This window comes from Megalops cyprinoides, chromosome 22, assembly GCF_013368585.1.
Source record: "Megalops cyprinoides isolate fMegCyp1 chromosome 22, fMegCyp1.pri, whole genome shotgun sequence".
NCBI lineage: Eukaryota > Metazoa > Chordata > Actinopteri > Elopiformes > Megalopidae > Megalops > Megalops cyprinoides.
The window spans coordinates 19008285-19031486 of record NC_050604.1 but is presented as its reverse complement, the minus strand read 5'-3'; the positions used below and the strand labels follow the sequence as shown (position 1 = coordinate 19031486).

General features: G+C 42.9%; 2 protein-coding genes across 2 annotated transcripts; both read left to right on the top strand.

Annotated features, from left to right (window-relative positions):
- Window positions 1–2625: 2625 nt before the first annotated feature.
- rhoh (ras homolog family member H) lies at window positions 2626–7369 on the top strand. Its single transcript, XM_036517269.1, has 2 exons — window positions 2626–2839; window positions 6441–7369. The coding sequence occupies exon 2, from the start codon at window positions 6768–6770 to the stop codon at window positions 7353–7355; it is 588 nt and encodes a 195-aa protein (XP_036373162.1). The 5' UTR covers window positions 2626–2839; window positions 6441–6767; the 3' UTR covers window positions 7356–7369.
- Window positions 7370–12233: 4864 nt separating this feature from the next.
- On the top strand, window positions 12234–22317 carry chrna9a (cholinergic receptor, nicotinic, alpha 9a). Its single transcript, XM_036516616.1, has 5 exons — window positions 12234–12363; window positions 18221–18366; window positions 19923–20077; window positions 20442–20974; window positions 21671–22317. The coding sequence occupies exons 1-5, from the start codon at window positions 12234–12236 to the stop codon at window positions 22315–22317; spliced, it is 1611 nt and encodes a 536-aa protein (XP_036372509.1).
- The last annotated feature ends 885 nt before the right edge of the window (window positions 22318–23202 follow it).

Below are 23202 nucleotides of genomic sequence, written 5' to 3'. Positions count from 1 at the left end.
TTTCCTTTATGTACAGTGTATTGTTTAAAGAGACGTTGGAGATGTATTTTTTCAAATTCTGATTTTCTTTTTATACACTTGTTTAAAAATAAAAGTATAACATTATGAATTATTGATTCTGGTTTCAGTTCCAGCTGTGTGTGTTGTTTATAGGAAGTAAGTCTGTTTTTATTGTTGAAGAGACAGGATCTAATGGTAGAACGTGACTGATGTTGGTCAAGTGGTTGTCATTCCAGTTTCACATCCCTGTTGACAAGAACAGGCTCTGGAACACAAATATACCAACCATTTCATAGCTAATTATTTTCAGTGATGTGCAGCCTGTTTATAGTAAGTAGTGTGTTGGCAGTATTGGTGTTAGTCTGTCATTTCATTCATTTGTTCATTCATTCATTCATTCATTCATTTTTTTCTAACTCAAATCCTCTCAGTCTTTTAGAAGTTGGTTCAAAGGTAATAAACTGCCATAAAACTAAATCTGATGTTGAGAACAGGTGCAAAAAAGAATGGCACTGTCTTCTGAGAATGAGCAGCTTTCCAAGGAAGTGCCAGCTTAAATGACATTTCCTCTTTCCGCCTGGGAGGGGCGCCAGAGCAGTGCTTTCCTGTGCTGATGTGATTCTGTTAACATTTGTTTTAGCTGCGGTGTGCTTCCCTTCACCTCTTACTAATTAGGGGCCACTGTTGTTTAAGCCTGAAACTTGTCTTTTTTTCAGTATGAGCAGGAGACAGAGTAAGAAGGAGAGGATGCTGGTTTGTGCCTGTTAAGAATCCCTGCTTTGATAGCAAGTGCAGTAGTGCTTCCTCTTGGTTCTGCTGGCAATGGGATTACTGAAATGGATCCTATGATCTAAAGTAATTCTGTCAAAGATTTTTATGTGTGTATAGGCTACAATGTGAAATATGTATTCTATTATGGTATAGTATATTTGTGTACGTTTTTCCTCGTAAGTTTGTGTTTTTCTTTGGTGTAACTTTGAACGATATGATAGAAGATGTTCTGTATTATTGTGTTCTGGTCATTTCCTGCCCTAAACACTGTTTTTTTTTTCCACGCCTTGCTGGCCTTTCTTTTATGCTGAATCCTCTGCAGCTTGTATAGGATTCTGCCGCTTGCCTTGTCTTCTGCCTTGCTTCTCTCATGTGACCCTCTGCTCCTTGTCCCTAGGCTTCCTGTACTGTTCAGATCCACCCTGGAACCCCCAGATCTTGCCTCCTGCTGGGCTCCCTGCTGCTCTCTCTCCCGTCAGCACTGCCTCTCAACTGTTCATCACCATTTACAGGCACAGTCTCCCTTCCTTCACTCTTTCATCTTGAAACCTTCATCTTTCTCCTCTCGAGAGTCCCAGCGGTTTAAGCAAACTCCCAGCTGAGCATGTGTTAGAACTGAATGGACTCCAGTCGCCTCTCATTGTCTCCAGACAGCATGTTTTTAAACTTCCCCGATTGGTTCGGATTGCCTTGCCCGTTAGTTGCTCTCTTCATAATTAAAAAAATATTATTGATTTATACTGTATGCGACGCCTACTGGATTATTAGCTGTGGAAGTTCTCTGAAACTATTTGAGGTGTTGGGAAACTCCGCAGTCCTGACCTGTGCCTTTTTCTGCTGGTGTTCATGTTGCTTGGATCCACTTTGATGGTAATTATCTTTTTTGATGTTCATTATCTTTCTCACAGCGTAAGTACGTGGGGGAAACTTGTGAACAGAACTGAGGTTATTAATACAACTAAATATTCCCTGATACTGTTTGGACTAACCTACTGTTTACATTGTCACAAGTCGTGACTCATGGTGTTATGACTGCCAAAATCTTGGTGTTATATTTCAGGGTGTTCCTTTGTACTAGCTAAACAAACATTTGAAACAGTATCTAAATGGTTAACAACAATATATGGTCCCGATTTGGCCATATATTGTTGCATACATCTCGGGAGAATTTATGTGCCTTACTAAATTCCACCAATGGTGTCACGGCCCCCCTTACATAGTTGAAAGTGGCAGGCATGTGTTGTGGTTCAGGAGGTGAGCTTGTTGCTCTTAACATTACAAGCTCAGTTCTCAGGTGTGGCGTTGCTGTTGTACTCCTGTACAAGGCACTTAACCTTAAATCAACTGAAGGTTCAGTAAGTTATGTGGTCGTATAAAATGATGTATGCACAAATATATGATGTGCCTATTGTCGTGGATGTTTATTCATTGGTTATAAAGGCTTTATTGATGGCTTATCATCTCATGTTATTCTACAGCACTACCTGAAGATTCCCCTCGGAATATAATTAATCATTACCTTCATTCATGTGGTGTATAAATGCTACCTTTTAGCCCACACAGCACTACACCCGAAATGTCAGTGTTTCTTGCACGCCGAAGCGTGTGCGGTGTTCAAACGCGACTGCGTTACACGTCGAAAGCGGGGCAGAGAGACTTAAAAGAAGTGCGTCCACACCTCCACATAACTGAACGGATGCCACAGGATGATGCATGATTCACTGCTGTAGAGGAAGAACGAAGAAAAAGAAAGAAAAAAAAAACCTCTTCACTTCCCCTTGTAGTTCGTCAGTCTTCACAGCTGCGCTCGCCCGCCGCGCACTCTGAAATGGTGGTGAGAGCGTCGACGCTAGAACCTTCGCCGATGTGAGCGAACCGCTCGCTCTAACCTTGTTTAACCTTCTGCCTCTCAGGGATGGACGCACATGTGAATGTTCTTGCGCCCGGCATTTGACCGAAAAGGCCTTTGTTGTATGAGGCGTCACACTTTTTTCCTTCAGTAAGAAAAGTCTTCGACATTGTGTGTGGACCTGGCAGCATCAGTGCAACTCTACTAGCGGGTGGATTGGTAAGGTGAACCTTCTATTATTTCTCCTTGACTGATGAGAAAATGGAAAAATCTATTTTTAAATGAGAAATATTTTGAGGGGGAGTCTAATGAAACTCATTCTGTTTATTTTTTTGTTTCTAAACATTTTGTGTGACTGAGCGAACAGACATTCATCAAGATAAAATTAGGCAGAAATTACAAAATGACACCAGGCAAAGACTGTTTTGTAATTTGTCCATAAATTTTGAATTTTTGAATAGTGGAATATCAGTTTTAGAGCTCGGAATTGATACGTTAAAATTTAAGCCAAATATTTTATTCGAATTTACACATTTTTCAATGGATTAGCAAATCAAATGTGGGCCTACAAAATGATACCAACCCCCTTTCCTTTTTGTAAATGCAGTCTGTGTGTTAACACTTCCTTTAGCCAGATCTAAATGAAAACACCTGAAATTTCATTACTGTACAATTATTACAATTAAATATAATAATGTTTATCATAATCTCATATTTCCTTTGTGAAAGATGCTTTTTATGTTTTATTAGGGTGTGAACCTTTTTATGGGATTTATATACCCAGGTGTTTCAGAGTAAACAAAGGTAAAAAGAATTTGAAGACCAACCTAATGCAAAAAGGAAAGAATCTGAAATGGATCTTGGCCTACAGATGATAGTATCTCTGTGTAATCGTTGGCAAAGACTTTTTTAACTTTCCAAAACTCTTGAGATTGATGACCGGAAGAACACAGAAAAACTGGGGCTCAGACTGATTTTCACATATTCTGTATATACAGTTTTGGCAGCGGAATATGGAATAGTGTAAATATCCATCCAGGCCTTGTTTCTCGGAGCGATCACTGCCCAAACCAGTGTCATTCTGATGTCGCTGCCCCTACCTCCCTCCTCACCTTCTCAAAGGCAAAATCGGGAGCGTTATCTTCCTTTGGACTTTACAACGTCTATGGTGTCAAAGGAATGGCAGCAACGTGTTCAGACATGATGATTACACAACTGACAGCTTTCATTATAGGTGCGTTGCACAACAACTGACAGACCTGGACTGAGGTCTCGACCTGGTCCCAGGCTGGCTGCACCTGTCAGTCACATGTGAAGCTCAGTGATTATCAGGGTCCCTTTTATGTGAAGAAGAATAGCATGGTATCCAGATCGAGTTCGATATCACCTTAATAATGCGGGCAGCATTATTTCTTGGCTTTCAATTCCCATGTTCTTTGTAAGTTTCTCAGCCTATAGGGCAGACTGTGAATGTCGCCATCTTGGGCAAAAAAAAAAAAACTATTATTATTTTACCTAACAGTGTTCATTTGCATTAGTGTTATGCTTCAGGAAACTAAAATTAATTATCTATGAAAATTCTGTATTTATTTCTCCTTTGTTCTTTCATATTTTTGTTTGTGACAAACAGTTTCTGTCAGTTTTAAAATTCATTATCATCTGTTTTGATCCTCTGACTAAACCATATGAGTCCTCAGCTATAATGCTGCTAAAGACAAAACTCTGTTCCAAGTTTGTTATGGTGCATTATTAGTGAATTAAAATATTCATAAAAATATTATAGTGAAACTAATACCAGTGTATGATTGTTTATATTTATATTTATTTATTTCTACATATGCTAACCAAAAAAACAACATATAAACCTTGACCTCAGAAGTGAAACTTGAATCAGGGCCCAGTTAAAGTTTAGAGGCCCTGCCAATTGCATGTCTATTCCAGAGCTGATTAGGGTTGTCTTTATGAGTATGGAAAATTGCGTTTGCCTTCACACAGTATTTGAACATCGCAAAACGAAGCAACTGCCTTTCTTGTCGTACTTTCCAGACCACACTGCTGCTGTTCATGCTTGGTTGCACTTGTTGCCTCAACAACAGTTTTGCCGAACGCACCTTGAAGGGCGTTGTCTATTTCTGCGATTTACACTGCTTTATGGACAAATAAAAAAAGGGGGATTATGTTGATCTTGAATGTGAACGAGTGTTGTCACAGAGATTTCTGAACCCATAGAAAGCGAGATGCAAAAAAGGTGAAGTTGTTTAAATACGAGTCTCGGCTAATAGACCGCTGGTGTCACTGGAGTAATATTTGATGAAAAAGGTAAAATGTCAAATACGATAAAGTAATGATAGAGCAGAATTTGATGTTTGTTTGAGCAAATTTACCAAGTAGCATGCAGGAATTTTTAATGTCCTTTTGAATTGAAAGGCATAAAACAAGAAGAGCATCAGTATTAGAAGACAAAAAAGCCTTAAAGCTGAGGAAGCACATGGCAATGGCTGTGCTGTTTTACTTACAATAAAAATGAAGACATTTCAGACTATAATCCGGGAATTTATTCTGTCAGTGGTTTTTAAGGGTTCTTGTTATGGTCCAAGCTCCTCCTTGTTTTCATGTCTTAGTTGGAGATTGTCAGGCTGAAAGAAAGTTACAGCACATGAGAATGGAGTACAGTAATGACACTGAATGAGCTGCAATAATAAAATCCTTATTGTTCTAATGTCAATTTCTTTTTTTCCAATCTGTGAAAATGCTGTTTTCATATTCAGCAATGTCGGGATCATCACATGGTCAGTCCCACTTGAAAAGAATATCACTTGTCATACTGACTCCTTATGGTTTTTTTTTTTTTTGGCTTGTGTTGTACTCTACCTCACTTGTAAGTCGCTTCGGATGAAAGCGTCTGCCAAATGAATAAATGTAAATGTAAATGAACATGTACCATTTATTGCTAACACATATTACACTACGTAGCTGCCAGTGAATTAGAAATGGTTTATATGGCATTGAATGTTTTGGAGTAAATGAAGAAGTGAAAGTGGTATATAAATGTGTGTGTGTGTGTGTGTTTACTCTCAGGAAGTGACAAGAGAAGAACAGGATCTTCGAGCATAACGGTGGTCTCTTTATAACAGTCCCACTCATACCAAACTGATGGGCTGGGCAGTAGTTCTGCTAGCAGTAACAGATTACCAGCGCAAACCAGATCATTTTAATTACTCCAGAGGTTATTTATAGGCCTCTGACCAAACTGAGAGAGGAGGTTCCACCCAATATTCTACACGCCTGCAGTTGTGGACAGGACACACACGGATACCATACATGCTATAACTTTCAGCTGTTTTGACTGCATAACATTAGATCTAATAAACCTTTTCTGTACGTGGCAGCCTTGTTGCTGGGGAGTACCTGTACCCTGCAAGGATCGTCTCCGTATGGAGGATGCATATATGTGTGTTTCAGATCAACAGCGCTGACACAACCTCTTCACTTGTACTGTATCCATCAGGAAAGAGGCCTGTGAAATCACTATGAGTCATGTTAAATGATGAACATCTTACTGCTTCTGTGGGAAAGCACAGATAAAGCTGTTTGCATGAGACTTTGAATATTACACAGGCGTGATACATTATAGACATAGCAGTTTATTTTTTGTGCTCAACTGTCTTGTGCACAAGCCATGAAATGCTTGACAATGACAGTTCTAGCAACTGAGAGAGAAGGAAAGTCAGAGGAAAGTTTCGAAAACCGATACACGCCCATTGTAATGACACCCTCTCAGTCGTCTCTTCTCTGATTAGCCTTTATGTTCTCCTTACAGAAATACTTGGACACAAGCCATGAAGAAACAAGAGACCAGCTGTGAACTCTTGGGACTGCAGTGATTAAACGTGGCTGCATATTCATTTTGTGGGTGGGACTTCCTCCTAAAGGGAACAGAAAGCTTGCGAAACCCCTCCATCGCCCATGTTGACTAACTAACCAACTCATTCTGAGGATCGCAGCTTATCCTTCTACGGTCATCAAAAATTTTTTTAACCACCCAAAAAGGCTTCCTGAACCATGACCAGCGTCACTGGCCCCTGCCTTTGACATCAAGTGCTGCCGGATTTAACGTTAGAGAAGAGACCCTGCGCAGAGCCGAAAGATGAACGGGATGTCGGAGATGTCCATCAAGTGCGTGCTGGTGGGAGACACGTATGTGGGCAAGACAGCCCTGCTGGTACGCTTCACCTCGGAGACGTTCCCGGACTGCTACAAGCCCACGGTGTACGACAACACGGGCGTGGAGGTGTTCATGGACGGCGTGCAGATCAGCCTGGGCCTGTGGGACACGGCCGGCAACGACACCTTCCGGCAGATCCGGCCCATGTCCTACCAGCAGGCCGACATCGTGCTGCTCTGCTACTCGGTGGCCAAACCCACGTCCTACGCCAGCGTGCGGCACAAGTGGATCCACGAGGTGCGGGAGCACCTGCCCCAGACGCCGGTGCTGGTGGTGGCCATGCAGACGGACCAGCGCGAGATGGGCCCGCACCGGGGCCAGTGCCTCAGCTCCGCCGACGGCAAGCGCCTGGCGCAGGACATTCGGGCTAAGGGGTACCTGGAGTGCTCCTCGCTTAGCAACCGGGGCGTGCAGCAGGTGTTCGAGTGCGCCGTTCGGACGGCTGTCAACCAGGCCCGCAAGCGGACACGCCGGAGGATTTTCGACGTCAACCAGTGCAAAATATTTTGATCCGCTGTCTGCCGCCACCCCCCCAAAAAATGTGAAATGTTTTATTTTTGCATTTTTTTGTATATCTAATCTTGTAAGGATCATGCACATGGGCCTTGGGGATGAGTTTTCATGAGCTGAGAACCAAGTGGTTGTGATGGGCTTTGGGACAATAGAGGACATGTGGTGCGTACAGACTTTTGTCTTTTAATTTTATGTCTTTATTTATGATTCCAGTACCACAGTATGTCAGGAAGTCCTTGGCCGTTTTGTCGCTGATATGCAAATGAAGGGTTTGGTAGAGGATGTATGTTCTGCCATAACAGCGAAGGTGACTCCTACCTCTTTAATGACATATTTCTCTTATTTATTAAACATTTTTGGTGTCTCTGAGGCAGTCAATGATTCAGATGATCCTGAATTTATGCTGTATGTATCATAATCTACACAAAAAGATAAAATTTGTATAATCTTTTGTACAGTTGTATTATGTTCCCGGTGAAGAATTAATACAATGCTCAATGCCTAGTTTACAGTAAACCAATAATAACCATAAACGGATATGTAGTTTTTTTTTTACTCCATTGAAGCTGGTCATGAATCCAAAAATCATTTCCGCTTGATTTTCAAACTACATCTAATGTATAATTTCTGTTATTATTAATGCCTTTCTGGAGCAAACTAGTTGGCACTCCAGTACCTCAAAGTAGAATGGCGGGTTGCCTTGCTGTTATTGGACAGAACATGTTTCACGCTGGCGATGTGGTGTGGCATACTGTACCATGAAATGCTAAATGTCATCATGGATATCATTACTTTGTTCATATGTTAAAGGCAAAATTGTTGCAGAATTGTACAAGGAGACACCATCTTTTTAAATTAATTAATTTTAATCTGCTTGTATGACCAGAGTGAAGCAAACTTTTCATGTAATTTCAGTTTTGTACCAACAACTTGTAAAAATTAAGGAATAGCACTTGGATATAGGCTAAGACCTTATCCTTTTCCCTGATGTGTTCATAAGTTATGGAGTCACGGATTTTGGGAACCAAATTTTGATGTTGGGGAAATTTTTTTCTTGATGTAAGTATATGATCATTTGTACACCCTGTGGAAATGAACTATAGCTTTTTTCCATTATAGCTTTTGCTTATGGCTTGAAAAAGTGTGGCGAGACTGTGTAATATGGTTATGCCATAAGATAAACACAAAATATTGAATCTCTCCTGTATCATATTCTTATTGAAAAGGCTGTGGAAGAGCAGCTGTTGGGGTACATGATTTTATAATCACACCACAGATTCTACCGCCTGTCACTATAGATTCTTCCCAACCTGTTAACGTGGTGTATTAAACCACTGGCAGGTATCAGTACTGTGGATGCTTTGTGGATATTTCACAGACATGTTTAGAGTCAGTTATTTCTGAACGTCTGCATTGTGACGATGGAAAAGTAGTAGTTGCTTCTTTGTGTCAGTTGTGATTTTACAAAAAATGCACACAGCATTTTGGGCTCTGGTCTGTGTGTTGGTGAGAGAGCCACACGGTGACCCTGGAAACCCCTCAGCCACACACAGATGTGGCCTTGAATGTGGTCCTTTTATAGAGCTTACTGAAGCCTCTCAGCCTCCACCCGAAAGCCTATGGGCTGTGGCCTAGTTTTCAACACCAGTGCTTCAGCTTTACAGCGGTGTTCAGCTTTCAAACATTTCAACACTTTCTCACTGGGTGTTGAACGAACAAACTGGTTCTGCCAAAGTACTGGTAGTCTTTCAAGGACTTCTTCACTTCATTTTGACAATGTCTTCCCCTGTCACTTGTGCCCAATTAGCTCCAAGGAGATTTTTGTAAAAAAACAAAAACAAAAAAAAAAAACAACATTTGGGTAATCTCTCTTAAAAGGTTTAATTTATCTGATTCTGATATATTCTGGGATTCTATTGCAATTATCTCCATAATATCCCTTGCTTTGTACTTCTAATATTCTATGCTGTTACTATTTCCAAATTCCATACTGTTATGAGTTTTATTTACATGTCCTCATCCACCTTTTACAGAATGTTGGGGTAATCCATCGATTTTATAAAAGTTTCTTCTATGGAGTTGTGATGACTGTATTATTAGCCTCATGCTGTAAACCATTTTAAAATGTTGTACATAAAGACAGAAATGCAATGAGTCTGAGATGCTTTTTATCTGTTTCATCTTTTCTGCAGATTTAATTTAAAAAGTATGATAAAATGAAGATATAAATGAAGTTAGGAGAAGCATATTCACTTAAGAACATTACTGCAAAACCATACCAGACTGTTACTACCAGATAACAGATTTTTTTCTTGAGACACCCTCCTGAGACACTTCCCCACAAAATTACTGTTGCATTGTAAGTTGTGTTTATGCCATTAGACTTACTCATGCCTTGATCACAAACTGGAAAGTGAAGTTAGAAATATATTGCAGACCTCTAATGAAAAATATTGTTTCAATGCGTGCAACAAAATTCACATAACCAAAATCAAACAATTACGTTCACCTTTTATCGATGAGATCTCATCCCTGGTTTCTCGTATGTTCACAGAAACAATGGCAACATACATGTGGCCTCATTGGTGAGATAATGCGCATGTAGAGCTATTGTTTGATTACCCATGACATATGGAATCCAGGTAAATGAAAAAGTCTGAACATTGGCGATACATCTTGCTTTTTGTCACACAGGGTGGAAGTTTCTCAGCTTCACATTGGTGCCAGCAGATATCAGCCATCGAAGATTGCCTCATATTTGTTTTGCACTCGCCGCTTTAAACATTGTCTGTAGCTGAAAAGACAAAAAGGATGAACACCAACATTCGCTCAAACTTTGGATTATAGACGCAATTATGACTTGATATTCTCCAAGACAATTCTGACAGGAATGCGTATGCGTTTTTATTGTAATGGTAACACAATTCTATGAATGCGTTACAATTTTGTAAAACTTTTTTTTTAATTTCAAATGATAACTGGAGAAAGGAAAACTTTCACACAGAAATGCTGTGTGAGGAAGTTGAACGGAAATGATGCCACACTGTTGTTGTTCACTGAAAGACCAGATGACCTGGCGCAAACATGGTGTCCAACCATGCACCTTTCCTGGGGTTCACTCCCAAATACACACACTTTTTTTAGTGTGTATGAGCTACACTCATACACACTAAAAATCTATATGCAGTATGATGGTGATGATGTTTGCAGATAATGCTTAACATTGAAAAAATAAATAGTGACCTTGCTGTCTGGATGATAGAGCCATTGGTACTATTTGATAAATTTAAGTCCTGATTATTATATGTAACTGAAGGAGAAATATTGCCCTTTGTTAAACTGCCCACTGACTGTGTTTTTTTTTCTAATTGTATGTATGACATTAACTTTTCTTGATACATTTTGATGGAGAGAAAAAGCATTATTGTCAGGGAAACCCTCCCAAATGTAAGGTGAACTATTAACTGAAACTGCCCTATGTACCACCCAGACAAACCCATCTTATCTGTGGAGCTGGCCCTATCAGAAGGTTCAATTTCGGAATTAGTTATGGTCTGTGCTAACCATTGGAAAGTCCATTCTAAAAATGTACCATGATCTTAAAAGGTGCAAAGCAAAAGCAATAGTGTAAATTTTAATTTCCTTTAGCTCTGTTTCCTGTGTTCCACACTGCCGGCAGCTCCGTCAAAAACCATCGCATTCAATAATAAACACAGTGACCAGAAGCTGGAAATAACAAAGCCTACACACAGTTCGATTGAATTTTTTTTTTCTAGTTGTCACACAGGCAACGGCTGCCACTGTGTGACGCACCACTCTCTTCTGCGCTACGCGGGCAGGAAGTCGGAGAGTGACTCGTGTGTGACGTGGTGAGCCCAGGTGCCGGGGGGGGGGGGGGGACTTCTTGCTGCCCCCAGAGGTGGTTTGGTTAACCGCACAGCGCTGCGATCCCCATCGGCTTTCTCATGAACCCCCCCCTTCTGGTTCTGACGAGCACATGTAGGAGCACAAGGGGAGTACAAAATATGACATATTTGGCGGTTCTGGAAAAATACTAGCTTTATTGGAGGTCAAGGGTTCAGGCTTCAAAGAAAGTAAGAAAGAAAGAAAAAAAGAATGACTTTAATAGTAATTAGAACAGTGATTGGGTGAAGCATTCCATAATTTTGCTCCAATGTTGGCACTACACAGATGAAAAAAGGATTCTTTTTCTCAAAATCATATAAACTACAATGCGCCACAGGGGTGGCAGTGTAGCATAAAGAGCAGGACTCTTGACCAAAAGGTTGTCGGTTCGATTCTCTACTGAGGCGCTGCTATTAAGTGGTACTTAATAGCAGTGGTACTTAAGCAAGGTACTTAACCTCCAAGTGTGTCAGTAAATACCCAGCTGTGTAAATGGATAACATTGTAATCGATGTAAGTTGCTCTGGGTAAGAGTGTCTGCTAAATGTAATGTAATGTAAAATGACAGTGTGTTGATTTATCTTCCAGCTTTAAGGGAGACATAGGACATTTTTATGGATGCCTTAAAATTGTTTATAGTTTAACACAGAATTACCATTTTACATACACACACAGGTGGAGCTTTATATTTATTTTTAGTTTGCTGGAAAAAAATTGAGAAGTATCTGAACTCCAGGTAAACTATAAAGTTCAATGTACCAAGCACACATCAAATAAATTTAAATTTCCATTAGGCTGATTTGTAAACACCTGGCGCATCCAACCACTTTTCCTCGGCTGGAGTATCTAGAGGAACCAACCTAGTCTCTTTGAAATAAACACAGCAATACATCCCACTGAGCCTCTGCTCCTTTTGAGCCTTTTTTTTTTTTTTTTTTAAAAAAGAAGATCTGTGTGCGTGTACCCCACATGGTGGTGGGGAGCGGGGTGGCAGAGCTCTACTACCAGGAACGAATCCGCGAAGAACGCTCTCTCATGTGGCTTCTGGAGCAGTCGCGTCTCTGTTGTTTTGAGAACGAGCCGGTTGAAAAGCCGCACCGTAACGAGGCTGGTTGTTTGCAGCTCTGATCCAGCTCCCCTTCTCTCTGCCGTGCGCACATGAAAAAAGGCACACGCCTTTCATCTCTCTGGTCTCCACACCCGGTTTGCCAGCAACAGCCCCTTTTGGGTTCACGCGAACGCGTTAACCTGCGTTGCCCCCGGTTACACAACATTACGTTACATTACATTACATGTATGGATGATTCATCCAGAGCAACTTACAAGTGAGACAGAGTACAACACAAGCTACAGCCATACAAGGTGTATCAATAGTTGGCCAGACAAGGTTAAGCTAGCAAGGTACACAAGGTACACAAGCACTTTGTTCTTTACAGAGATTTTGCCTATCCTTTCACAATTGTTTGTAACTATGGCAAGAACAGGAGATTTAGTGTGCATCACGGTATTATTCTTGAACTGCTGTACCTCAGTGGTGTATTGTATGCAGAAACTTAATTTCAGTGATGAGATGGGGCCAACTGGGGTGCATGTATGATTAGTTGTGGTTAAAACAGGTGATTTCATTAAAGTTGTGAATTTAAATGGAACACATTAGGTGTTCAATGACATCTTTGTGGTTAGCTGGCCTTTAAAACAGGGAGGGCTTCTGAGAAGTGACTAAAAAATGAACAACGGCAGGAACCGACCGCAAAAACCGTGATTACGGTCAAACTGTGACAGTAATATCAAATACACCCAACCTTCTTTATATGCACGTTATGCATAAAAATCATCACAGCCAGTTTAGAGATTGAACCTTTTTATTGATCCCCCACAAATAGATTTTTCTGGATACTTTCTACCATTTTGAACCGCAAAGTGAATGGAAGTTACTGGCGAAGCCAAGTGAGATTCAGATTTCAAGGGTTAAACCACATGCTTTCTATTATGGCCAAATGCTAGAATGATTTGTATCTTAAATTCAAACACTCCTCATAAGTGGTTTCATCTCAGAATTCGAAGAGGCTCTTGTAAATGTATAGCATTTCCAGAGGACATGATTTTAAGATATATGTACACAATTAAAACTCCTGTTTTGCTTTGATCACTAAATAGTACCTTGGTTAACATGTCCAGTTTAGTTTGCTACTTGAAAGCATAAATTAGACTGTACAATTCCAAGTGACCTGCCTACTTAGCTAGCTAGCCACAAAGCCACAAAATTTACAAATGGATAGCTAATGGTACAGCTATGTAAGAAGTTGTCTGTGCAAAGCTATCTAGGCAATGGCTCAACCAGCAAATTACTGTTGCAGAAGTGCTCCCTGAGGCTAATGATGAATGGTGCCTGGAGCTAGGGCATCTACAGTAGTGGCACCTATGCTCATGGGGTGTGGCTACATCCCAGTGGCCTTTGACTGAGGGTGGCCCAGTGAAGGAAGAAAGAGATAGCCAGTGCATAAAGTTATCTGTATAGTACAGTTATCTGTTAGTACTTCTGTTTTCACTGTTTTTTTTTTAATTCTATTCAATGCAGCTGCCAATTTAGAAAACGCTGGATGACAAAACCTTCAATGTCTATGTAATTCAGTTTCTAGCATATTTTGTCCCCATGCCTTTCATGTATAAGATTGTGAACCTGATTTAAAAGTCAAACCTTTTTTGAAACCTTTATTCAAAAAATGCACACAACACCAACACTCAGCTCTGTGACTCTGAGCGAAAACCCCTGACCTTCGACTGTTACAGCCTACAAAGAGCATCTGGAGCTGTGGCTTCTCTTTGGCTGATGTTAATTAGGCCCACCGATGTTCTGGTTAATTTACACCTGAGGGCCGGGCGGTTCAGTTAGGATTTGTATCTCTGCAGCGGAGCACGTGAGCGTGCGTGAACAGCGGAGCTCACTGGCGGCTGCACCGCACGGCTCCGGGCTCCTCTGTACACAGGAAACACCTGTGATCAAACCGCAGCCTCAGAGCACTGAGCTTTGCCGCAGCGCTAGCTCTGAGACAGTTGAACTGGGGCGTCAAATACGCCTGTGAACACAGAAAGAGCATTAATTTTAAAATGCTGAGAATTACTGTTGTCCTGACCCGTGATTGTTGCCTTATTGTTGCTCCACGTGAGCTCTCTGTTTATTGATGATTTGTTAATGCTACATGGAGATGCTAATGCTAATTGAACAGGGAGGACTACATGTGTGCGGCCTTGTTTACTTTGTCGCTTTAAAAGCACAAAAATGCATTTAAAATATTTTTTGGCCAGTAAAGTTTTTTTTTTTTTTTATCAACTGTGAAAGTCTTCTGTCGATTAAATAAATTTTTATATTAAGGTGATATTGGCAGGAGTTCAACCACGGCCTTTTGCGAATCTGTTGTTTAGCTCTCTGTGATCTATGACCCAATTCCTTTTTCAAGGGCTTTTTATTAAGGTGAATATCATTAATTAATTGATTGATTTTACGGAGGACTGACGCTGACAAACAACACAGGGTACTGCATTAAGAAAAAGTGCACTTGTGGGAGCGTAGAGGACAAGACCCCCCCCCACCCCACCCCACCCCCACCCCCACCCCCCACCCCTCATAGAGTGAGAGTGAATTCTGTTGTCACCTTGGGCTAGAGAGCCATGCTAGCGTGACACAGAGGAAGTGCAGGAAGTGAACCTACAACACGTGTCTGACGGGGTGACAGGCTGCCTCATGCCGTTCGTTTACGCCATCAGTCTGATGTTACTGTCATGGAAGACTGCAGGGAGGTCAAGTCCCCCCCCCCACGCCGATGACCGCAATAATAATACTGACTGGGGAAAAAAAAGGACTATACTTTGCAAAACTGTCAGTGATTTACCTTACAATAATCATTTAACACGTGTATCTGATCTGAGATGAAATTTTTGAACAACCTCTGAGGAAAGTCAATATCAATACATGTTTCAAAACACCAGGGAAAGCCACTGTTTGGACATAATAAATGGATAGCTGCCGGGGAGCTTTGCAGGGGGTATGTCCAACCAAACCCTTTCCCGGGGTTTGCTTTTTCCCAGTGGAAAAAACCTGGATGCCCTTCAATGCAGTTCTGTTAGTACTTTGGGTTATTGCTACGCTGTGTATTATATGCAAGAAACCACCTGCGGATGTCAGTTATTGCAGGGGGTTGAGAATGTTATTTGTTTTATCAACGCAATTTCATTAATTCGCACTCATTTCAGAAGAAAACATTGTCTCCTGTATGCAATGGCTAATATAGACCACAGAGGCCTGTGAACATTCGCAGAGCCTTCTTGTGAAAATGATCACTGATAATGAAAGTGGTACAGAGGCCAAGAAGTGAGTTGTCTTTCGAAGTGATTGTGCAGTTCAAGCATATTTTCATCAGCAGTGTAGCGCAGTGCAGCCAGTACCCTCTATGGTCTATCTGCAGGCCAGGCTCAACAACAGCAGCCTCCGCCCAACCCTCAGCACTTACGGTGCAGCGTGCTGTTCGAGGCATCGTGGCCTTATTAAGGAACAGAAACCCAGCTATGGAGGAGTTCTGCTACTTGGATAAGGTGGGTGGGAACTCACGAGAAGGCTTTTTGAAGAGTAACTTCCTGTGTCACTCTGCTCCCTCCTCCTCAACTCCTCCAGATTGATATCATTTCCATCCTGTCTCTCAGCTGTTTCTCAGTGTGGGAGGGAAATGGGGAGTGTGGGGGACAGAACACCCCGTCAAGAACACCTACTTAGGTTGTTCTCTGAAAAACAAAGCAGCGTGTATTTGGCAGAGAAACATGTTTATCTGCCAACTTTGTGTGGGCCGTCTACTCCGTGCCTGCTTGGTGTGTCCCTCCAGCCAGTTTTCCTGGTTTTTGATTTTCAAAGACTTAGTGCATTTTCTGGAGAACGTTTAGTTTTAATTCCGAGCCTCAATGAGGGTCTGTCAGAGATCAGCTCTAAGCATGTCGTCCTTAACTGTAGTTCCACTTCCCTCCTGTTTCAGACAGACTCGTTCTTCAAAAAAAAAACACCTCTGACACAGACAACTCTGCGTGAAGTTAGAGGGTCATCCTCTCTCTCTCTCTCTCTCTCTCTCATTCTCTGTCTCCTGTGTGAGGCCTCCTTTCCTGATTCTAAGTCACGCTCTCTCCGATTGGCCAGCTGATAACAAACGCGCTCTTTCAAGCCTCCGGAACAATGCTGTGCTACGGCCTGAAAGTTCTTAGCTGCTGTGCAAGTGTCAAACGTGCACATGGAGAAATGGTGCCGTGATTCACGTGTGCAGCAGGAGTGACTATCAGCCACTCGCATGCTTTGTGTGGCGTTACATCTTCACAGATAGCTTATTCTAAATGGCTCTCAACTCCACCTTTCTGTGTCTGCAGTATCTGTTAACCACCTGGGCATGCCGATGCTAAGAGGAAATTTGATTTGAAAGACCAAAATGGATAAAGCTCAAACTGATTCCCAGTTGCCTGATATAGGTTTAGACAACATCTTCTCATATGGACCAATTCTTTATTTGTTGTATGAAGTAAAAAAACAAATTGCATTTGTTTTTAACCTGATAGAATGTATTGGGACAGATCAAGGTAGATCTGCCCTGGAAAACTGTGACGTTTCCACTGGGGGCACCTCTAAGTCTAAAGAATGCAAGAATCTGTGTGTTAAATGACTTTAATGTATGTCCTCTGGAGGCAACATTTTGCAGGCTGCAGCTGTGAACTTCGCAGATCATATCAGGGGATTGGTGGTGCCGTTTTCAGCCAAACAGCAACAGCGAGGCATGTGTGTAAACTGAACATCTCTGCACAATGACATCTCTAAATAACCACAGTTTTTTTTTTCTTTTTTGTCTGAGGAAACTACCTCACATGTGTTCTAATGAAGGATGTGGTGAATTCTCCCGCTGTAGCTTAAAACGTTCCTGCAGCTGAAAATGGAGACCCGGCCTTTCCCACTCCCGTCCATGTCTCTAGACGTGCCTCTTGCTCTGTACCCCTGTGAGCTCACCTGTCAGGTCTCTGACTGACAGCGTGCTGGATGAATGGCATGCTGCGAGCCCCGTGTGCCGCGATCGGTCCCGGGGCGTCCAGTTTCCACCGGTCTGCCTGCTACGTGATAGCCCAGGTCCTATTCCAGTGTCTCAGAATGAACGCGGCATGACCGTGGCGCCTTTACCTGTTCGGGGCTGAACGCCGAGCACTGGCCACAGGAGCGCGCTGGATACGCTGCAGTTTTTTCCAGCGCTTTCTCAGTCTGGTTTCTCTCTGGTTTGTTGGTTAGCCTCGTGGGAAATCGACAGGGGCTGATTCTGCGGGCCTATTTTAGCCTTTTTGCTCATTACTTTTGCTCATCTGCTTTTAGTTAATTTGGGCATTTTTATCTGGTTAAAATATGAAGACTGTGGTTTTTATGATAGGCTTGGGCATGTGGCTGAAAGGTAAGACCACTTCTTTATTCTTTCTTTTCTCTTCACTTGACTGTGTTAAGTGTTCTTCATCCAGAGTTCTTTCCTTGGAAAAAGGGATATTTTCCTTATGTAATTTTAGTTTTCAAGTCTAAATTTAATCAATTTTTACTTACATAAAGGGACAACATTTGGATCCCCTTCTATTCTCTTCTGGAGGGATACACTTCTGTTCTCTTGTCCTGGAATTCGCTCTGGATAAGAGCACCTGTTAAATGCATGTAATGTAATGTGTTGTACTGTAATGTAACATTTCTTTGTACAGAGACGATTTTTGGAGAGCTTAGATGCTCTCCATGTCTCTGCCTTGCATTACTATTTAACACAAAGGCAATGCAGTCCAGCTTGGCTGCTTGGCTGCTTGCTGTACAGCACAGCACAATGTGAAATGGATCTGAGTGAATTCGCTGCTGCAGCCGCAGTCACCTGGCCCCTCTGTCTCCACCTCACGCTGCTGCCGCCCTGCAGCGTCCCAGGCGGCCCAGGGGAAGTACGCCCAGAAGCTGCTGCACGACCTGATGGAGAACTACTCCAACGCCCTGCGGCCGGTGGAGGACACCGACAAGACCCTGAACGTCACCCTGCAGATCACCCTCTCCCAGATCAAAGACATGGTGAGCTCAGAGGCTTAAGGCCTGCAGCAGTCGCATTAGAAGTCTGAAGAGGAAATGCTGCCGGGGTGTTGGGTGGGGGGGGTGGGGGGGTGTTGGCGTGGGCTTCCTTTGTAACACATGTAGCATATTAATACACCGCAGGAAAAGGCCACACTGTATGTCACCAAGTGGTGTTGTCAGTTTGTCTCTCTCAGATGGCCGAGGTGTCCAAACCGCACATTGCAACCACCACTGCATGTGAAAAAAAAAAAACATATCTTTTTAAAGCCACCTGCCTAGTTCTGTGAGAACATTGAAGCTGGGGAAAACTACCAAGCATTTTTTAAAACAGCCCATGCCTGGGCCATGTGACAGAATGCTTTTACTAGGTACGGTCAAGCAAACGTTTTCCCTGGCATTGGTTTTCCCAAATGTTTGTCGCCTACTTGTACTATTACAGATAATACAGAATATATATAATAATAAGATAATACAGAACTACTGTAAGTGAATTGTAAAACATAAAAAGGCAAGAAACTCAGGTACAATAATGTGCACTCAAACAGCAACAACTGAGTAGCAAAATAAGAGTTACAAGTGACATGTTGTTTCTTTTCCATGGTTACAAAACCAGAAGACTCCTTAACCCCCCATCTGGGGACACAGGTGTTTGATTCTGTCCCCTACACCCCCCCTCATCTCATGACTCGAGGCCCACAGCTTTAAACGAATGGCGGACACGCATGTCTGGTCCTTAATCGCTTTTGTCAATCAAGGAGTGATGTCACCATTACACACACATTGCACATGTACACGGACAGGTAGGTACACACCTGTGTGTCCTGTTACCAGAAAACAAAACACTTCTGCTGCATCCTCCGGTGAAACTCAGTCCAGGACCTGTCCCGCCGCTGATACGAGCCTCACCTGCGTCAGGTATTCTACCTGATATCAACAGGTGTGTGATTTCAGCCAGTCTGTCTCAGCCATTGACTGTGAAAAGGTTATGCGGCCAATTATGCAGCCAGCTGAGAGTGAGTCACCCTCCCCAGGGTTCTAAATGTCTAGTCAAAGAGAGTGATGAGTCTCAGGTTTACCTCAATTGTAAGGACATTGTTACCAATACATTATGCATATTTGGATATTGTAGACTTTTCAGATGTATTAATGGCATGGAGATGCCCATTTCAGATTCAGTTTTTGTGATTTATTTGCAGCAGCTTGCCATGTTTTACTCTCTTCAGCAAATTGTTCTGCTCTCAGTAAAAAAAACCCTGCATGACCACAAGCAGCAGTAGGTTACAATTAGCAGTGTGATGTAGTATAGTGGTAAGTAGTACGGCTTGTAACCAAAACCTTGCCAGTCCAATTCTCTGGTAAGCCACTGCTTTTGTACCCTTTGGCAAGATACATAACCTGAATTGTCTCAGTAAATATCTACCTATACAGTATATAAATAGATAACATGTGAAGCCATATAAGTCACTCTGGACAAGAGTGTCTGCTGCACAACTATAATGTCATGTCATTTGATGTAACATCACCTTTTTTGGTATCTCTGGTGCCTCTACCTGCAGGATGAAAGGAACCAGGTGCTGACTGCATACCTGTGGATCAGACAGATCTGGCACGATGCGTACCTGAAGTGGGACAAAGACGAATACGATGGGCTGGAAGTCATCCGCATTCCCAGTGACCTGGTCTGGAGGCCAGACATCGTCCTGTATAACAAGTACATTCCCCTCAAAACAAATACCAGTACTGAAGTACTTCTCTTTTGCTCGCTTCCTCTTTGACAAAAATCTGTTGTGCAACACTGTACTTGATGTTGTCATGGAGACATACATAATGCTTTCCCAAACACTATATAAGACACTGTGCTAATATTCATAACCATTCACCAATAGCCATATCCACGGAAATCAAGTTGCGAACAGGATGCAATGGGACACATCACCATGTCATTCATTAGCGGCCATAAGTGACTGTGAACGCCTCTGTGAATAATTCTGAACGCTTTCATGTAGAGGGCTTATGAAGGTGTTGTCCATGTGTATGTTAGACCCCTAAAGCAGCATGCTTATTCCTTTCCTCAGAGCGGATGACGAATTCTCGGGCCCGGCGGACACCAACGTGGTCCTGCGCTACAACGGCGAGATCACCTGGGACTCACCGGCCATCACCAAGAGCTCGTGCGTGGTGGACGTCTCCTACTTCCCCTTCGACGACCAGCAGTGCAACCTCACCTTCGGCTCCTGGACCTACAACGGCAACCAGGTGGACATCACCATGGGCATGGACAGCGGCGACCTGTCGGACTTCGTGGAGAACGTGGAGTGGGAGTGCCACGGCATGCCGGCCGCCAAGAACGTCATCATGTACGGCTGCTGCTCGGACCCGTACCCGGACATCACCTACACCCTCCTGCTTAAGCGCCGTTCCTCCTTCTACGTCTTCAACCTGCTGCTGCCCTGCCTCATGATCTCCTTCCTGGCCCCGCTCGGCTTCTACCTGCCCGCTGACTCCGGAGAGAAGGTGTCCCTGGGCGTCACCGTGCTGCTGGCCCTCACCGTCTTCCAGCTCATGGTGGCTGAGAGCATGCCGCCCTCGGAGAGTGTGCCCATAATCGGTGAGGGGGTGGGGGGGGGTGAGTCAAGGGATGTTTCATTTTCAGGTACTCCTTCTCACTGTACTGTTTTAGCTATACTGTAATGGTACAGGTAGGGGAATTCATTCATTTTCCACTTTCTAAATAAACAGTATTTATCATTATTTATCACATTCAGAATAAAATATCATCATCACTTTCTGTTTCTCTTGTGTGGTAGATGACCAGTTTTGAGCAGGTAATTGCTTTTTGACTATTTTTTTAAACCTGGAAAAATTGAGGTTCACAGTCCATAACATTTGAGAAACCTAACAGGAATAACAGCACATGTCAACAAGAAGCATGGGTGATTATACTTCTACTCTGGTACTGGTACTCACAGAACCAGTGTTCCAGACATATAGGATAGTTGTATACAAGGGTTCAATAGTACACACAATTTTTGATATATTACTAGTATTTAAAAGAATGAAAAGTTTTATTTTGTTTTGCATGGTCAAAGAATAGCCCTGCCGTTCACCTCTAGTCTCTATCCCATTCTAACCTAGTGGTTCTTTATGAGCTTATTTATGTATTATCAAATATCAAAAATGCCATGAAAGCATTCTCATTTTTCTACTGTTCATGTTGTTGTTACTAAAGTGTCTAACTCTGCGATTTTTGTGTCATTTTTACTCTCTCTTTGTTTCTATCTCCATGTTATGTTTTTGAATGAAGGGAAGTATTACATCGCCACGATGATCATGATCACGGCCTCCACGGCCCTCACCATCTTCATCATGAACATCCACTTCTGCGGTGCGGAGGCCAAACCCGTCCCCCACTGGGCCAAGGTGCTCATCATTGACTACATGTCCAAGATCTTCTTCGTCTACGAGGTGGGCGAGAACTGCACCACCCCGCAGAATGAGAGGAACGCCTTCTACATGGATGAGCCACTGGCCAACGGCGACCTGTACAGCGGCCACCACAACCACCATCACCATCACCACGACAACGGCCACTACCATCACCACCAGCACAGCAACGGCGAGAATAAGGCTGGCGGCCAGAAGAAGTACCACCACATCAGCCGCAACGACGACGACTACGAGCTGAATGGCGGCCTGAACGGGGGGCTGAAGGGTGAGCTGTCCTGCCCGGAGAAGCCGGCCCCCTGCTCCCACACCTGCGTCTGCGGCCGCCACCAGAAGCTGGTCCGCAACATCGAGTACATCACCAGCTGCTTCCGGGAGCAGCGGGCCAACTGCGTCAAGGGTGCCGAGTGGAAGAAGGTGGCCAAGGTCATGGACCGCTTCTTCATGTGGATCTTCTTCGTCATGGTCTTCCTCATGAGCATCCTGGTCATCAGTAAAGCCACCTGACCTTTGGGCACTGGACATCACAGCCCATTTATGTCTGTATGTATTTATCTGTATTAGGTATGAAACACGCTCTTGGAGAGTAACCTGTGGTTTTCTTTGAGGCCTGTGGTGATTATATTTCTGCTCCTCAGTCACATCAAGGCTTCTTCTCTTTGTCGTCTCCTCAGCAATATCAATGGAGCATAAACTGGTGGATTTTTTTATTATTCCATTTTCACAGTAAAAGAAGGTTTTTATAAACACCGAGGGTTACTATCACCAGCCCTAGTTTTCAAAACCACGTCGAATGACTGAACACCATGACTACTGACTACATTTTTGCATTCGCGCTGGCCTTGGGTCCATTTCCAATGTGAGGCCTCATTTCATAGGGCCTGTCCACAATGCCAACATCCATATCGTGATGACAACGCCTTAAAAAAATGGAAGATTCAAGTCACTGCCGAAAGCTGTCTGCAGTAGCACCTGATAGGAACCAGCCTGCTCCGACACACACCCACGTCAGGGATTACCGGAACACTGAGACTGAAAGGAGACACCAGTTAATTATTAACTGTAATCTGTTTGTAAGGACAATCAAAACTTGGGGAAACGGATAGGCCGGTACATGAAAGACAAATGAAGATCCTCTCCTGTCAGCTGGACGTGTAAAGCCGTCAGCATTCTGTTCATCCCTGGCCTCCTTTACGTGTCCATTCCTGTTGTCAGTTTGAACGGCTACGCGGTGCACACTTGAAAATGTTACATATGCGTATTGAAAAGCATTTTAATTTCGAAAGCCAGCCTGTGAACTGTAAGTAAAAACTTGTCATTCTTTGTGCTTTTTTAAGTAACAGCAAGTTTTCTGTTTCCTGTTGATTCAATGTATAGTGTATCATATGTGTT